General features: G+C 41.1%; 1 protein-coding gene across 3 annotated transcripts in view; it reads right to left on the reverse strand.

Moving 5' to 3' along the window:
• Positions 1–3,736: 3,736 nt before the first annotated feature.
• The window catches only part of CSNK1D (casein kinase 1 delta), a 30,910-nt gene continuing 20,326 nt past the window's right edge, over positions 3,737–14,320 (reverse strand). The window contains exons 9-10 of one of the 3 annotated variants that reach the window (XM_028716326.2): positions 9,351–9,418; positions 3,737–5,879 (exon numbers count right to left, since the gene is read on the reverse strand). In XM_028716326.2, the coding sequence (XP_028572159.1) occupies positions 9,386–9,418 (33 nt within the window). In that variant the 3' untranslated portion in view covers positions 3,737–5,879; positions 9,351–9,385. Of the gene's footprint in view, positions 5,880–9,350; positions 9,419–12,359; positions 12,594–14,320 lie in introns of those variants that run through there. The other 2 variants (XM_028716321.2, XM_028716345.2) reach the window with 2 other exon arrangements.

Here is a 14,320-nt window from a genome sequence, read left to right on the forward strand (position 1 = left end):
CGGCCGCTGCTGTTTAAAGATGGGGTTACACGCAACGCTTTGCATGTTTAGCACGCAGAACACTGGGAGTTGCTGACTAGTGGGCAAAAACTAAGTGTCAAAACCAGGGAAGACTAAGCCTAAAGGCAGGGAATGCCGCCTTGATAATCCTAGCTCCATAAGGGCGCCATGTTACTTCTATTCCTGAAGCCAAATTTGAATAGGGTAATCTTTCATAAGCTGCCCTGAGAGCCTTTCAGGGCTATGAAGTGGGATAAACATTCTAAATGAAGATATGCTGCAATATGGGGCTGGGGGGGGGGGAATCACACAAACTGTAGCAGATTCAGGATGGTGGGGGTGGTGTTGAAATTGGGGGTTGAGGGGTTGGAGAAGAGACGGAAAGTTCTGGCTGGGGCTGCAGTGAAGGGAAATAATTGGTTTTAACGCTTTTCCTCTGTTTAACTTCTCCCCTTCAGAAGCTTTTGCAAAGGGATTTAAATTAAGAAAACCAGATGTGGAAAAGGGTTAACCCCACTTCCGTAGTACAGTACCGTACCAGTCATTAAAAAGAAAAGAAAAGAGAGCAGATCCCAATATTATTCAAATACATATGTACTTTGCGTGAAAAGTCTAGAAACCAGTTTCTGCTATGGAACTAAAATCCTTAGGATTACTGATACACAAACTAGGTTAAATCTAGATTTCTTTGTTTTTGTTTATTTTGAGCAGCTCACCATATGGCAAAGTACTATTAGGACAAAATAACAGCCAGGCTTTACTGTAGGGTGGTTGAACACTGAATGAGTGTGAATTATATGGAGGGGCAGATGGCAATAGCTTCTGCACAACCCAAATTAGGAAAAAGCACACATATTAAACTGCAGGCAAAATTAACTTGGAACGCCAGTAACTTGAGGGCTTTTCTTAAAAAAAAATTAAAAATGTTTTGAAGAAATGTTTTTGCTAAATGTTGAAACACCAGACAAAATTGTTCTTTACTCTCGTTAAGTACAGGTGACATAAATTCATACAGAAAGCCTTTACGTCCAGAAAGAGGCGGTTGTTTCGAAACTCTGGCCCCCTTCACTTTGTTCTCATGAAGCTGCAGTGTGGGGCTGTGTCTCTGGTCCCATTCCTAACAGCACACCTCTGCTTGGCTCCCCATTCCTCTTGCCTGCAGCAGGGAGGCCTCTATGTTGAGACTTCCCTGGATACTGGAAGCCTTAACAGTGTTCCAGGACCCAGGGAAGCCAACACCTGTCCAGATCTTTGTGCATAGGCTTACTTGCTTCAGATCTCCCCATGCATGGCAGAGGGAGCCATGTATTAGGGTGGGGCCAGAGATAAAGCCCCCCAGCCCTTCTCTACCCAGGTTGCTTCCTTGTGAGACTAATACAGTAAGAGAGCTTCTCTGGATTTTAAGTTATTTGCTGGACAAAGCAACTCTAATCCTATAGCTATAGCTAGGCAGTATGAGATAATTAAGTAGCAAATGACATGCCAGCACTTCTTCTTTATGATGAATGAACAGAGGCACTAGCATCCCATCAGTGCTGACTAAGTCTTGTGGAGGGAACACCAAGTAAGTAAAAATAAGTAGGTCGGTGCCTGACAGTAGCGTTTCTCAAATTGGGCCATGAAAAGGCAATCCAAAAAGCACCCAAAGTAAATTGCTTCCACTTGTAAAAAGCAAATTTATATCAGCCTTGTATTTAAGCGCTTGCCTAGTAGCCACTAGCCAGGGATGCAGAACAGATGCAGTTGAACTATAACTCCCATCATCCTGGGCCACTGACCATGTCTGATATAGATGTTGAGAGTTGTAGTTCAGCAACATCTGGGGAGCCTCAGGTTTCCCACTCCTGCCATGGGCAATCAGGAATTGCATGCAGGTGAGGGAGCAAGCTAGTTCAGGAGAGGTGGGGTGCTGACCTCTTTCCTCTTGGCAGAAAGCGGGCTGGGGGAAGAAAAGTCCCTGACTGCAGCCTGACCTTTTATGGTTGTGTTTTGTATGTGGAACTCCCTGCCTCAAGAGCTTTGAGTATCATTCTTTGCACTGGTATTCTGCTTCCACTTGACAACTTTGCTTTCAACAAGCTCTCAATCCTGTTCCTAGATCAGCGTTAAGTACTTATTTACTGCCTGACATTTAAAATGGTTCCCCCCATCCTTCTTTCAATACGGTTCAGTAGTTACTGTTATGCATTTTAGTAATGCTGTAGAATATTGTTGGTTCTAATTCTGAGTACTTGCTGTATTCTGTTGGCTGCTCCGAGTGCTGCCGTAAGGAGGGAAAACAGGAACAAAACTAATGCAGCAGGCTGTTGCAAGAGGGACAGAGCAGTTCTTATTCAAGTACTCTTAAAAGTGCTGTAAAAGTGATGTGTGCCTCCAGTTGGAGAGAAAATAAGGTTTGGAAAATACTGAAACAAGAGTTCACCTCTACATGCATATCCAGCTTCTACTGCCAGGTATATTGCTAGGTGAAGGACAAGCCCTTGTCTGTCTCACTTTTGGAACGACCAAATACAGCCTATCTGCAGCGCAACTGAAGACGGCAGTGTAAGTGATACATAACCATCCACGGCATGAAGGTTTCACTGTTTGTTTTGCTTAGCCACTCCAGGATATAGTATTCTGCTGGGTAGTAGTATAGTGCAGCAATCTTTTAGATGAGTCAGGTCTCCCAAAGATTGACCTGCTACTTTTGGAATAATCCCACTGGAGGCTTAACAGCCATGTGACTTTTATTACAATCATGCTTATTCTACATGTCTGTATAATGTCTGGTTTTATTTCTGAGCTTCTACATGTCATGGTACAGTAAAGAGACTGTGGCTGCCACTGGTGGTAGGAATCACTCCATTTTGTCAAGTTTTGATATTGACTAGTTTCCTAAGTTTACATCTCAGCTCTTACTTATTGACTCTTTTTGCTATATGAATGTTTCAGCATCCGATGTTGAAAAATGCATGGTACAGTGAGATAGACCCAGATCTATTATTCTGTGCTCAATAGCGAGTTCTGACATCTTCCTTTCCACTTTTGTCTGCAGCAGTGGTTCCCAACTGGTGATCCGTGGACCGCAGGGGTCCACATAACCCACCTAGGGGTCTGTGGCACAGTCCACATAACAAAAACTACCATACAGGTATCAAAAATTTCAAAAGTAGGGGTCCGCAGTACTTAGCTAATTGGGAACCACTGATTTATAGTGTATCTCACCCTTTGGTGATAAATCCACCCTGCTTTTTCCACTTCCAAATTTCCATTTCCTCCCAATCGCACTCCTAGAAGATTTTCACATCACCTCCCCTCAAATTTCCTTGGCCACACCCCAGGTCAATTTCACACTCATCCCAGCAGAATGCTGTCTTCACAAGTACCTCATCTAGAAATCAATATTATTCCTGGAGCACACAAGAGGAGGGGAAAGGGGAAAGCCTTGCTAAGCTATAAAAGCTAGCCAAAAAAAATTTAACTCCACAAGAAAGCTCAGAAGCCAAAGCAGATGCCTGGCCTTAAAACCCAGGTGGGGAACCTATAACCCCTACAGGTGTTGATGGTATCCAATTTCCATCAGGTCCAGACAGCATGGCTGATAGACTGAGAAGATGGGAGTTGTAGTCCAGCAACATCTGGAGGGCCGCAGGTTCCCTACCCCTGCCTTAAAATTTCTACAAGTTGGCTTTGAGTAAACATGTTGTTCTATAAGCAGAGAACCCATTAGATGTGCAAATAAAGGCAAAATAGATAGAAGTCCTTATGAATTTATTTACACAATTATTAAAGTACACAAATACAGTGGTAATACAAATGAGGTGTTCCGAGATAACTTGATACCATTACACAGGTTTAGAGAGACATTCTAACTATATTTTCAGTAGGTGATGGTGGGATTTAACTATAATGGAAGGGCGCAGACTGCCCACAACCAAGTACAAGTCTAGAAATTTGCATCAGTCAACTTTTTAAGTATAGTACAGCAATTGAAGGTTCCAGATATATATAGAGAAGAAGAGGCTGCCTTTATAAGTCTCTAACATTACATCATTTGACCACAAGTATTTACAAAGAAAGCACACAGAAGTGTAGAACTGTACAAAATGGAAGTGCACATGCCTAAAGAACCAACATCCACAGTAACCAAGTGATACAGTTATGCAAAATTCTCCATGGACCAACATTTAAAAACATTCCCATTGCACTTCCCCAATTGTGGGTTGCATCAAATCAAGACTTTTAAAATACAAATAAGCACTTGGTTAATGTTCTAACATAGCTAAAGGAAAGCGACAAGATTGTTCATATCCACAAAACTAAAAAGGAACTGGCAAAGCTTTAAAACAATAAAAATTTTTGCAAATTAAGAGCAAAATAAAACCATGGAGTTCTATTAGCCACCAAGTTTCCAAGGAAGCATGAATCTCACATTTGTTGATTAAAAAGTAGTAACACAACATATCTATGTATTGCATCTTCATTCCCAAGGTGGGACTGATGGTACTTTGAGTGGTATTTGGTATGATTCACATGCCTTCTACTTTCCCAGATTACAGTGGGATAAATATATTGCTCATGAAAACAAAGGTTCTTCCATATTTATAGCTGGCACACTCATTTGCTAAGATAAGTGTTTTGGCCATTACTTAAGTATATCATCAGCTGAAGGCCAGTTGTTCCAGACTTGCACACTTTAATATTAAAGAATTCAACAAGCTTGAATGTTCTCTTGGCATCTCGCAGCAGGAACATTTTGTTTATAGCTCGGAGCCTTGGCATAATGCAGCAAGCTCTAAGCACTTGTCGTTCTCCGCGTATTCAAGAGAAGCACACCTACTACAACGCTGCTCACACCGCAGTGACAGCATTCAGATTTTATTGGCATCTGTACCAAAAACCAAGCAGAAATCATGGATCCTGTCACTCACATGGAACCCTGCTCTATGAATACATTTTACATTCACTTAATAAAACCTTCCTGAACAGGTTATTTTAGAGCTTTGACTTTTGTTCTTCAGAGTCTATGAAGTGATCTTATCACCTCTACTGGGTTTGGCTACTTCTCTTTAAAATTATCTTCTGCTCTTTCTTGGACAGTACTAGAGACGAATAAACATTGGAATAAAAATATGTTTATGCTGCATGGTGACTGAACTTTAAAAAAAATCAAAAAACCCTGGAAGAACAAGACAGCCAAAAGCAAAGATAATAAAAATGTATTAAAAAAAATATTGAGAATACTCCTCTGTAGAATGGGACCATACAAAAGTAAACAGTGTAAAATAAAAGCAGACTGTTCAAATTCATTTACACATTCCCTGCCTGACTTAAGTTTACAAGAAGTTTCAAGTCTTGTTTTTATTTTGTTTTAAACTTCAGGATTGTTCACATTTCTACATAGGTTCCAAATCAGACAAAAACGAGATTGATTTTTTGTTTTTACAGAGAGTTAAGCCAAGAATCTTAGCAAAATGAATACAAAACTTTCTTAAACCAAGTAAAAGATTCATAGTTACAGTAGAACAATAAAAAGGGGGGAAAGGCTGCCGCCTGTGGAGGGAGAACTGAAATGGCTATTAAATAACAGGCGGTTAATGCTGTAAACCGTCTCTTCCTTTTCCAGCTGTGTTGCTAGAGTTCACATAAGGTTATCAGGTTTCTGGCCAAAGCCTCTTGTAGTGGCAACTGCTGGATTCTGTCCATGTTCCTGCGAGTATCTTTAAGTAGCAAGGAGAGATCCAGTTGTGTTATTTCTTCTGCTCTAGTTTGGGGTAGTTTTGCTAGTAAAAGCCATTGGTAACAGGAGATCAGCCATGCATTATCTGCCCCTCAATGGCAACATTTCACCGATGCACAGCAGACTGGAGAATACTGGTCGTCGCCAGAGCAGGAATCTATTGAAGCCAAGGAACAGGGTGTCAATATCAGCCCACACCTACTGAAACGGCATAAAAACTGATCCATTAAAGTCTTCTTGGCCAATACAACTGAGCAGATGCATTCACTTCAGAAGGATGAAATGAGTGTGCACAAATCTACGTCCTGACAGAATCGCCGTTACACCCAACAGGCAGCACCCATGAAGTGAATGGCATTTTCCTTTTGCGTAAAGGCTAAGGCAACAAAGGCACCTCATGAACAAGGAGAAATAGTATGAAGAACGAGGAAAGAAGCACATGCTGGCAAAAAAGACCGGATGACTCGGGTAAGCTCTTGAATCAGTAATGAAACCCAGATCAAGAGATAGGGTGATAAATGCAAGTGTTATATAAAAGAAATCCAACTTTTTAGCAGCAACACTGTATTGAATATGTTCTACAAGATCCTTTCCATAGCATATGCCAGTATTAAGCAAGGCCCCTATGAACTCTGCAATCAGAAATTTGCGCCCAACCTGGCAGTGTAGATTGTCAATCACAACCAGAATGCTGAAAGTGATAAGGATTAAGTGAATTCTAGGATCTAGAAGTCATTGTCAGTCTTAATTTGTGGAGGCTTCAGCACACTGCATACCTGAACGAAGGAACAATTTCTAAAGAATTGCCCCAACACTTTGATCAGCCATTGAGGTACCTACAAATTCTCTGAAAGTCCTCTGGCTTTTTGGTTCAAAATGAAAACTGAAGTTTCCTTTCATAAGAATGGGAGTGAAATTTGCCTCAGTCTCTTCCCTTCAAATATACATGTGTTGGATGGGAAACCACTGTTCGCCTTTTTTAAAAAACAAAGAAACTATTATGCACTCTACAAGTTATGGGGACAGTGCAAAAGGAAGTCCCTTCCTTTACAACCACAAAATAAAATTTCAGTGGCAAAGGAATAAAAACTCTGCCAACCTAGGTGGATTTGCACAAATCTGATGGTGAGAAGAACGGTTTCAAAGGATCCATCCATACTTCGTTCAAGCCTTGTGGAAGCAATCCTAAATTCAATATTACAGCAGCCAAAATTAAGCTACTCAGCTCTGTGTAATGTTTGGACTGACAACAAATAGCCTGTTTACATAGTTTTGACCCTTGGAAGAATTGGGACTATTCTTTTGATGCACAGTTCATAGGGACCTGTTATTAAGTCAAACTGCAGCAGCGGTGATGTTTTGACATGCAACAAGAGGTTAATCATTACAGACAAAGACCTTGATAGTGGACTGGATTCTACAGTTCTTCACTCAGAGGCAATTTTTACCCACTTTAGTTGCTAAAATGTTGATCTTTGCTGCCTGACCCATTTCAATTCCCTGCCGCCACCCCCACCGCTGCCACCTCCACCACCACCACCACGTGAAGTGGGGTAAGCTAGCTGAAAAATTCCCCACAGAGTACAAAGTACAGGCACTCTACATCTCTGCTGTGGTCCAGCCTTTGTTTTAACACACTCTCAAGACAAGCAGAAGGAAGCATCCCGTTAGGAGGACCCAGTGTGAACTCTTCATTCAAGGTGGTTCAGAAGAGAATCCTCTCGCTCAGTCGAAAATATGAACAGCTGGATTATCCAGATGATCTGACCCATGTGGATAATCAGTTTGCTAATGTAATTAACAAAGTAAAGGGCTATGGAATCAAACGAACACAAAAGCAGCAGGGAGAAGAGAAATAAGATAGTGAGAGATTAGTGTAATGTGGAGTTATAACAATGGCGGGGAGAGGGAGAGCGCCCAATAATAGGATCAAAGCAACAAGAATTCAGTCTGACCGAAAAGCAAAAGGAACAGCCTCTACAGGTTGGCAACAAGCTACAGATTGTCCACACACACACACACACTTCATTTTGCTCTGCTGAAGCTCCTTCTATCGTCAAGACAAAAAGATCAATCAATGGATAAGCTTTAGAACTGCTGCTCTCACAGGCATCCATTCATTTTCTATCCATGCAACCATTTAGAAGTCTCCTGTAAAGAGTCTAGAGGCACAGTTTCATCTTCATTGTCAGCTTGAAAATGTTTTTTTAATCTTTGGCTGCTTGTGGGAAAGGGACGAGAGTAACAGGCTGCATTAATGCTCTGTTCTAATCATACTTAAATTAGGCAATGAAAAGACAATATTAGCCTAACTTTTCACAGTACTGGATACTGGTGTGTGACTGAGTTTTATTGCTCTATCCAGTTTTAAGTTATTTTAAGGTTTATAGCTGTGAAAATGTTTGATCTGATTTCTGCTAAGATACAAGGAGTCTGTGAGTGATAAAAAACCTTTCATTTATATCCTCCTCAGGGAAATGGACTTGCTGAAAGTGCTGGAAGGCACGTTATTTAAAGCTCTAGTTCTGCAACAACATTCTTGCAGACTCTCAACTATTTAAAAAAGACTCACATGTTTTGTTGCAATAGGGTACTGTAATTAACTTTAGAATTTGCTCAGGAATGCAGGTCTAATATAAGACACAACAGTCAATTCTAACTTTTACTAGCAAACATGTAATAATCTTGTGATTAGCAGAACTAAGGCCCCCTTCAGATGTGGCATTTCTCCTATACTTGGTACAATTCCAAATTGGTTAAGATTCAATGGCCTGGTTCATAAATCACAGCAAGCCAAAGACAGTAAGCTTATGGAGACTATGCAAATTTGAGGATTCCCAGAGAGCAGCTAGCAACTGCTCATCTCCTTCCAAATGTAGGGGTTGTGTACCCCTACATCAGATTTGTTTTATTATTGTCTGTTTGGTTGTACGTCACTTTGGGCTGCCCTGGACAAGATAAAGTGACTAATGAATTTAATAAATAAAAATAAATTAATAAAATGCTAAGCCAAAGTTTGGCTGAGCATGTCACCCAAGCTCAGGTTGGTCGACAAGTTCTTTTTCGCTAACCATGAGTTGTACGGGATTTTCTTGGCCAAAGTTCATGGTTATAGTATAGTAAGGAGAGAGCTTAAGCACAAGTCCAGGTTTAGATGATGCACTAAGCTAAAACTTAGCTTAGAAGCAGAAGCCTGCATATTTGAGTAGTCCTGGTAAGTCACTGCTTGGTTTACAGACATATACACCAGGCTAGTGAATTAGCAGAAAAACAGAAGGCTAAACAAGGCATGTACTCTGTCCTTTACTGGGAGATGATTTCCAAGCGAGAAAAAAATGCCACATGAAGGACCTTAAATATTCCAGTACCACACTGTAGGTTACCCTGCAAATATACCATCTGGTCTATCGACCGTTATGGAGCAATTCTAGTGAAGTACTAAAATTTTTCAAAGGGGTGGGGGGAGAAATAGTTTTAATTAATTTGAAGCACACCTACTACTAAGGTTATCTGCAAGGCAGAAGGAAATAAAGTGCTGAAAGACATGAAAAGCCACCCAATTTGATGTCCCCGCAGGAGTGAATCCAAACCCACCCGCCAAGCTGGTGTCTCGTGAGAATGGACTCACCCAGTGCTGCTTTCCAACGAGAAGGAGACGAGCAGCTACTTGCCATGGTGTTCGAAAGGAATGCTATTCTGAGGTGGGGGGAAAAGACAGCCATTTGTAACAATTCCACTGCCCAATATATAATCCCCAACTATGATTCTAACTGGAGCTGCTCTGAATTTGGAATGGTTCTTGATTCAGAGGCCTCGCAGACACTGATTCTTCAGCGATTTGAAAGCCCCTACAAAGCTGACAACTTCCTGACTTTAAGGAATGTGTTTTCAACAACTAGTGGTTTAAAGAAAGGCTGCTTCAGCAGCAGGTGGCAACCAACAGTTTTTGGAGGTGCTTTTTGTTCCAGTAACTCTCAGCTCAAAAGCATCACCATCATGTTAACTGTTTATCGCCAGCACTGGCCACTGATTCAAAAAACATTTTCCTGTGTCACAGCAACTACTCTGCACAGTATTTCAAAACTCTTTGCAACGGAAGAGAACCCTCATCTCATTAGCACTAAAGTGTGTACCAGCTCAATCTGAAGCCAGCCTTCAGGCTGTGATCCACAAACAAGCATATGGGCACAACTTTGAGAGTTAAAGCAGCAGGCCTTTTACGCTCTCTCCATGACAGCACACAACTTAGATCTTGCAGGCTTACTAACCTTACAGATCCACCACATCTGTGTTTGTAACACTGGCAATTCAAAAGAATCTCATATTCTCAGGGAAACAGGTTTGATGTACGATACATTTCTAAAGCTAATAAATGCCAAGTTTTTCATTCAATCTGGTCAAGTAGAGTTAGTAGGGACCACAGCTTCCTGATTCAAGTCTATTCCCCCCCAATGGTTCTCAATGCCCCATTTCCTTTATGCACTGAGCAGTTAACACATGTTCACACTTGTACATACACCAACACTTAGCAGCTGGAGGTGGAGCTTATCTATGTAAAAAAAAGTGGGGCGAGAGGAAAGGCCCTCTTACTTTGGGGGCAATCACTGCAACATCAGAAGAAACATTCAGTTTAAGCCTTAAATGCCCTCTACCCATCTCCAAGTATGTAAAGCTAAATTCAGCAAAATTGCAGCAAAAGTTTTTATTGCAGTCTAAGCCATCTAGAAGTGAGAGGGTCAACTGTTTATTCATAGAAGGCACATCAGCACTTCCCATCCTTCAGAAGATGGCCAAGCTTGAAAGACATCGCATTCTTCATAAATGAGTTTGTAAAAGGCACTATGCCATTCAGGTAGCAAAAAGGAAATCTGTGTACATGATAATCAAGAACGTGAACCAATTTTGTTTTCTAACCAAAACAAAGATGCCCCTGCATCTTTCCCATGGTAATGGAAAAGGACAACCAGAATTTCCAAAAGAACAGAACCTCTGAACGTGTTTGGGAAAACTTGTGTTTAAAACAATAAGAGAGAAAGGTTAGAACACACCTGATGAATCAAATGCATCATTTAATTAAAGGCCCGCTTTTACAGAAGAATGTGAAGTAAAAGGAATGGCTAAGGGAAGACCTCCAAACACCACTACCTATATAGCAGCATTACATGTACATAATGAGCAAATAAAGTTCATTGATTAAGATAAAGCAATACTGAGGATATGGATCAATTCACAGAACTGTCAGCTGAAATTCCCTTAGGAACCAGGGGCCATTAGGCCATGTGCACTACCACCGCATGTGCTATGATATGCTATGGCACGCAGATTTACAGCTGCAACTGTTCCATCTATGGTGGTGTGCATACAGTTGCATGCACAAATACAGAATCATATCATGAGTATGATGGGGAGTGTCCCTGCAGCTTCACTACACACAAAACTGCTGGCCAGCAATTCATTAAAACAGACTTTAGGCCAAGAGTGAGAAGAATAATTTCATTAAAACAGCCTTTAGCCCAGGAGTGAGAATCTAATTTCATGCAGGAAGGGAGAAAAGATAGACTGGTGGTTGGGAAGCCAAGAGAGATGAAGCAATGGAGGGTAGAGAAGCCCTTGGTAAGCAATTTGTTCAGACCACTAGCCAAAGAGGGAAACGAAAGGGCAAGGAGAAGAGAAGCTGAAATGGAGAGCTATGGAGGAGAGGAAGCCATCTAAAGCTATCAGTTCAAACCTTTGGCAACAGTGATCTGTCCTTCTCCAGCCAGCCTGCTAATGCGAGAGAAAAGTGTGTGGCTTGTTCACTTTTGGCTTTGGCCTTCTCCACTGCCATCATGTTGCCCACCTCCAGATTAATCAGAAGGGAATGTGGCCAGTTATTCAACAACAATAAAAGTGAATACGGCCCACCCCCTGCACATTAGATAATAGGCCTATGAATCCAAGTATGTGTCAAGACTATTCTCCAGAGGGAGCAGTCCTCTTTTTGTATTTTCTCAAAAGGCAGAGCCTCGGTAGTCCATTTTTTGTTGAAGTGATAAACTTGTGTGTGGGTTGTACCTCTTCAGATCATGAATGGGGGCTTACATGAACTAAATACTCCTTCACACAAGAGATTCACTTCATATGTAGAAGTAGGTCAGGGAAAAGGCTAGGACCCTTCCACCAAACATCTAGTTTTCCATGTGGAAAGATTCGAGAGGTATGTGTACTGAGGAACATTTGGCCAACAGTAGTCTGGAGATATGCATATGATTGAGGTGGGGCTTTCTTGCCAAATGTCTGACAGAATGCCAACCATTTTCAGATTTAGACATACCTTGTGTATTTTTTGTTCCAAGAAACCTTGCTCCATTTGCAATATTCTCCTCCCAACCACTATGATTTTGAAGGTGGTAAAACTGATTGCAGTTCTGCACTGCAGCCTGGCTTTCCTTCTATTCATCCTCTAGGGAAGGCTTTTGCCCACCCTACTTTATGACTCTCTAACTTTAGCAACCCAGCATGAACCACAACATCAGTCTTTCCATTTGATCTCTTATATGGCCACTAAGTATGGAATCGTGTCACTTGGCCCACAACCACCTACCATACCAACTGAAAGGAATTTTTGGCAGAGGCCAAAGCATGAATCTGGTCAGTGTAAAGGACCTAAAAGTTTAGCAGTTTTATTTAATACTGTACAGTAGAATTCAAACATTTGAGAAGAAAATTGTCCCTCTTAAATCACTTCTCTGATCTTTATTAACTCTTCTTTCTTCACCATCTTCTGCCTTTTGTCTCATTTGCTCTTCCTTCTGCCTTTCTTTCTCTGCAGCAACTTCAAATTCTCAGCTCCCCGCAGGCTCCACACACAACCCATCCCCTGGTGTACCTGCTAGAGTGGTCACCAAGGAAATCGTTAAAGATATCATTACTGGGATTTAATGCTGACAGATGAAATATTACTGGGGTGCCAGATAAGAATTCACATAATTTAATCACGTTTGAGATGCTTTAGATCTGTGGAAGAGGGCTATTGTGCTTGGATTGTAACTATGAAAAATTACAATATATATATATATATATCTGACTGATCTCATGGCAACATAAGCATAGTAAGTAGGCTGTATTATACCTACTGCAAGAATTGTGATTTGTTAGGAAAGCAGGGTCTTCATGACCAAGGGAAACTCTCTAAAAGTGGTAGCAAAGACATTTAGCCAAAGAAATTAGTACTAAAGTGGAAATCTTCAAAGGAAAGAAGACAGCAAGACCTTTAATATTTCAGTGTGTCAGCACACAGAGATTTGCAGAAAGGGACGTCACACGTTTGTATACTGTAGTTCTGTTAAGGGACTAGCCAACCTGTGTTTTGTTGCTGCTAAACCTCTACACCACAATGCTGAACTCCCCGCCCCTACAGGCTACCATGCACAGCACTATAGTATAGCATGGGGAAAGCAGTTCAAGCCAGTAACCAGGAAGGATGCATAGGCAGACAACTGATGTAAAATTACTGGCGGAGAGCCAGAAGCATAGCCAGTTTTCTGCTGATAGATGTTACAGTGGCAAAGGAAGTGTGGGCTGGTACCATTTGCTACTTAGCAGGGGCTACTCTCACTCACCCCAGGAAAGTGGAAAATTTCAAAAGCACAGCCAATTTCATTGAAGAAACAACTGCACTACACTCCGTACATTTTCATTTCCAAACTCAAAAGCCTCAAGTTTGGCTAGAAGGATATTTTTGAAACAGTATTTAAAAGCTATTGTGATAGACCAATCTCTTTTCGTTCAGGAAGTGCTGGATTCCATACTCTTAATCTTCATTCTCTTTTGCAAGAGTCTGAATAGAAAATGTAGGTCACAGAAATTTCATACATTTGTGACTTAGCAAAGAGGGTCATTTGTAATTGCATCAAGTACGCAGTGTAACGCTCCACTTCATTATGATACCATTTTGTGATGCACCTTGCTCAGTTTTTGAAAAAAATAGTTGCACATTACAGATTATTCAAACAATTTATTATGAAATACTTGCCCTTTGCTAGGAAGAAGGAGGTACATGCGAGAGGGCTCATATACCAGGATACTTCATTTTGTAGCGGACAGGGATGATATACCAAGGAACATCAGTGCCATCAGACTAATCATCCTCCGAAGTTTTTATAGTCAGTGGAAGCTAACATGATCTACTACAGAAATTGGGAGTGGATCCTTTTTGGTTTGAATTCCACTGTTTAACCCACAACTGCTTCTTACTTATATAGAGAAGTAGCACCCCGTTGTCCAGCTAAGTACAAGGAAGGGCAATGGCAGCAAAGCAGCTAGAGAGGGCTACAGCTAGTAAAAGGGAATTTACCTTAATCAGTTTGGAATTTATCTACTTGGATTTTCACTTTTGGGATTCTTAACGTTTAATAAGCCAGGTTTCCAAGGTATTTATATTTACAAGATGAACCAACTGAAGTTTTACTCTCGTTTGGTTCATAACCTGTCAGGTGTTTCTGAAACGAGGTCCTGAGAACAGAATGAGCAGTCGTTTCATCCTGAAATACTGCGAATATGTTTAAAGTATGTTTCTGAACCAGTTGTTAAGCTTTTAAATAAGCTATTTTACTTTAA

The sequence above is a fragment of the Podarcis muralis genome, chromosome 2 (assembly GCF_964188315.1).
Source record: "Podarcis muralis chromosome 2, rPodMur119.hap1.1, whole genome shotgun sequence".
NCBI lineage: Eukaryota > Metazoa > Chordata > Lepidosauria > Squamata > Lacertidae > Podarcis > Podarcis muralis.